The 3,609-nt window shown below is 39.1% G+C and overlaps 1 protein-coding gene across 1 annotated transcript; it reads right to left on the bottom strand.

Annotated features, from left to right (window-relative positions):
• Positions 1 to 1,157: 1,157 nt before the first annotated feature.
• LOC123310328 lies at positions 1,158 to 2,193 on the bottom strand. The gene is made up of 2 exons (XM_044893792.1): positions 1,921 to 2,193; positions 1,158 to 1,586 (listed from the first exon to the last, which is right to left on the bottom strand). The coding sequence occupies exons 1-2, from the start codon at positions 2,191 to 2,193 to the stop codon at positions 1,158 to 1,160; spliced, it is 702 nt and encodes a 233-aa protein (XP_044749727.1).
• Between the last annotated feature and the right edge of the window lie 1,416 nt (positions 2,194 to 3,609).

The raw sequence follows: 3,609 nt of genomic DNA, 5'->3' as shown, positions 1-3,609 counted from the left end.
CGTTACAAGAGTACATTAAAGATGAACACAAGAATATAATAGTCAGATTTATTTATTTCAAAGACAATTCCTGACGATTTCCTTGCCTCTTTTCGCAGGAAGCGTCTCTCCTTTAAGTCAATCCGCAGTGGCTTGGCTGTAGAGGGAATATCTGATAGATTTTACATAAACGAGTATTTGATACCTACTTACTAGTAAAATTATTTTCAAAGAGGCCCGGGCTCTGGCGAGAACGAAAGGATACAAATATGTTTGGACTCAAAACGGCAACGTGCTGATCACGTCTTTTAGTTGTTTTTACCAGAATGTGCGTTGTCTCAGAACTAAACTAAAAGACTTGGTCATGACTTGGTGTTCGTCAGCGAGTCCTGGTTAAACGACCGTGTATTCGATAGTGAAGTTGTTGATCCAGCATTGTATTCAATTTTCCGAAGAGATCGATCTACTACATCAAGTGCTAGGAGAGACGGAGGTGGTGTGTTCATCGCAGTCAAGAACAAGTTAAAGCCTTTTCGAGTACTAGAACTCAAAAGTGACGTCTAGGATGTATGGGTGAAAATTTCAATCAATCATATGAACATTTGCTCTGTTGTGTATATATTCCTCCGACAGATTCTAGTGCTGTAACTAACTTTTGTAACAGACCACATTGTACGAATTGTGGCAGACTTTAATTCACCTAATTTGGTGTGGGAAGAGGGTACAAACGGAGATTATAAAGCCATTAATGTTGATAGCAGGAGCGAAGAACTTATAGGCTCTTCATCTTTTTTAGAGTGAATGCAGTTCAATACCATTAAAAATAGTAGCGGAAAAACCCTAGATTTATTTTTTTGCAATAGTTTTTCAATAAACAACGTTCAGAAATGCGATTCTCTCGCTGTCCCGGAGGATAAACATCATCCTTTGCTCGAATTTTTGCTAGAGTTCGAACTATTCTTAAAAAATAGTCATGATTATTTTTTCAGTTTCAAAAATGCTGATTCCATTCCATTCCATTCCATTGCTGATTATGACTTTATAAATAGAACATTAGTTGGAATACCATGGCTTGAATGTTTAGATTGCAGTGATGTGGATTCTGATGTCTTTTACTTTTTCTTCTTCTAATTTCTAGATTAGGCCTAAGGCCTGTTCATTCATCGAATGAATTCACCTCATCTCAGGTCGATGTCATCACTCCATCTCTTTCTAGGACGGCCAACACTTCGCCTCCCACTTGGTGACATATCTCTTGCAATTCTCACCAATCTGTCCTCTGTCATTCGTCCAATGTGCCGGTTCCATTCCATTTTCCTTCCTTTCACCGACTCGTTAATATTTTTCGTCTTACATTCTCTTCTGATGTTTTCACTCCGTTCTCTATCTCTCATTGTTTTGCCTGTTATCCGTCTTAGAACTCGCATTTCTGTAGTCTCCAAGAGTCGTCTAGTTTTGAATGTATCTGGTCTCGTCTCCGCGGTGTATATCATGATTGGCCTGATGGTCGTCTTGTAAATAGGGGTCTTTGTTTCCATTCGGAGATTTCTGTTCTTCCAGATCGTGTTGTTCAAACATCCTGCCACTTTATTGGCCCTAGCGACTTGCTGCCTTAAGCTACATTCACAATCAATTCACGGGCCGAAGTGCACTTCGCCACGAAAGCTTAGCAGATGGCGTTCTCCGTTACCATTCACAATGAAATTCAAGACAAAATTTCTTGCAAGTTGCAAACTATCACTTCGGCAAGGAATTTCGTGCCGGCTATAGATGATGATGATGCTTATGTTTTGATCAGTTACATTTTTTATTCATTTGAGTATTTGGTTCCAAGATTATTGCGAATGGTAAATTTCGTGCCGAAGTGCACTTCGGCCCGCGAATTAATTGTGAATGCAGCTTTACTTCCTCTTCCACGTTCCCATAGTTTGTTAAACTCACACTCAGGTATCCAAATGATGACTCATGCTTGATAACCTTACCATCTACCTCCAGTTTGCCTCTTAAAGGTTCCCTAGACATACACTTGGTTATCTCGACCGAGATCAGCATGATTTTTTTTGCCGTGGTATTGAAAACATGCAGGAGTCTCTGAAGGTCATCTTCACTTTCGGCCATAATCACTGCATCATCTTCGTAGCAGAGAATTTGAATTTCCCTGTTACCCATTCTGTAGCCTATTCCCCTGCGCACTCTTTTGATAATTTCATCCATTATGATGTTAAATAGTAATGGGCTCGAGGAGTCTCCTTGTCTGATGCCACTACTTATTGGGATTTCTTTTTGTTAGTTGGCCGTTGATTCGCGGTTTCCCTGTATTGTTTCGATATATGTCCCCTATTGTTTCGATGATATTTGGATGTATGTTTCTGTTATATAAGAGGTGTACTATATCCTCCAGTCTTATGCGATCAGAGGCTTTTGTTAAGTCTATGAAACACATATAAGCTGGCTTGTAATATGCTATAGATTTTTCCACCACTTCTCGAAACACAAATATAGCTTCAACGCAAGACCTTCCAGATCTAAACCCCTGTTGCTCATCTGACAGTGAAGTGCTCGAATTAATCCTGTTCGTTATTATTTTTGTGACGAGTTTCATAGTAGTAGCGAGCAGGTTTATACCCTTGTAATTATTTGGTTCGCGCTTGTCTCCTTCTTGAACATCGGTACAATTATGCTGGTTTTCCATTGTTGTGGTATTCTGCATTGATGTAATATCTTCTGGATAAGTTTCTTCAGTTCCATTGTGAGTATTTCCATACCACATTTCAACAGTTCGTTCTGTATTCCGTCCGGGCCCGGGGTCTTTCTGTTTTTTAAAGATTTGATGGCCTTGTTCACCTCTTCCGTGGTCCCCTCGATGTTTTGTCTAATATATGGTGTGTAAGTGCTGTTCCTTTCGCTCTACCTTCCGTCGCACTAGTATATGTCCGTCATTTCTCTTCTGAAGAAGTTCCCTTCCTATTTCTCTTTTCAATCAATTAAACTGAGTAAACGTGAAAATAAGATTCACAAAAGGTGGAAGATTTATAAGAATAAATTGGATGAAGTTGAGTACAAAACATTACGCTCTTTATGCAAAAAAAACATTAAAATGGATTTTAGGAAATATGTGAATTCGGTTGAATATGACATTAAGGTTGATCCTGGTAAATTTTTTAAGTTTGTTTCTGTGAAAAGCAAGGTTTCCGGTGAACTCTTCGCTGAATATTTAGAAAGTGCGTGTGTGTGAACCCAACCATATTTCCATACTAGATCAGGTGATACCCCTGACGAAATTAATAACTACGTTCTTAGTAGAGATGAACTGGATGTTAGAGAAGTGGAGATCGGTCTGAATTCGTTGAATGTGAACAAGGGTGCAGGACCTGAATTGATAACAAGTTGTTTCCTTCGTAACTGTAGCGAAGCACTTTCTATCCCCTAACAATCATATACAACAAATCATTAAGAACAGGAGTGTTTCCGAAAAGATGGAAGGAGGCAACTATTGTGCCTATTTTCGAATCTGGTCAAAAGAACCTCGTAGGCAACTACAGGCCTATCAGTAAGCTTTGTATATTTGCTAAACTATTCGAATCAATTGTGTATCCTCACCTCCTTCATCTAGTGCAAACTCAAATTATT

This window comes from Coccinella septempunctata, chromosome 3 (genome assembly GCF_907165205.1).
Source record: "Coccinella septempunctata chromosome 3, icCocSept1.1, whole genome shotgun sequence".
Classification (NCBI taxonomy): Eukaryota; Metazoa; Arthropoda; class Insecta; order Coleoptera; family Coccinellidae; genus Coccinella; species Coccinella septempunctata.
The sequence above is the reverse complement of the archived record's forward strand: the minus strand, read 5'-3'. Positions and strand labels throughout refer to the sequence as shown.

Coding starts and splice junctions, on each gene's coding strand:
- LOC123310328 (XM_044893792.1), bottom strand. CDS start 2,193: ATGGATGAAATTATCAAAAGAGTGCGCAGGGGAATAGGCTACAGAATG. Junction 1,587..1,920: donor CATCATTTGGATACCTGAGT/GTGAGTTTAACA, acceptor AGCTTAAGGCAG/CAAGTCGCTAGGGCCAATAA.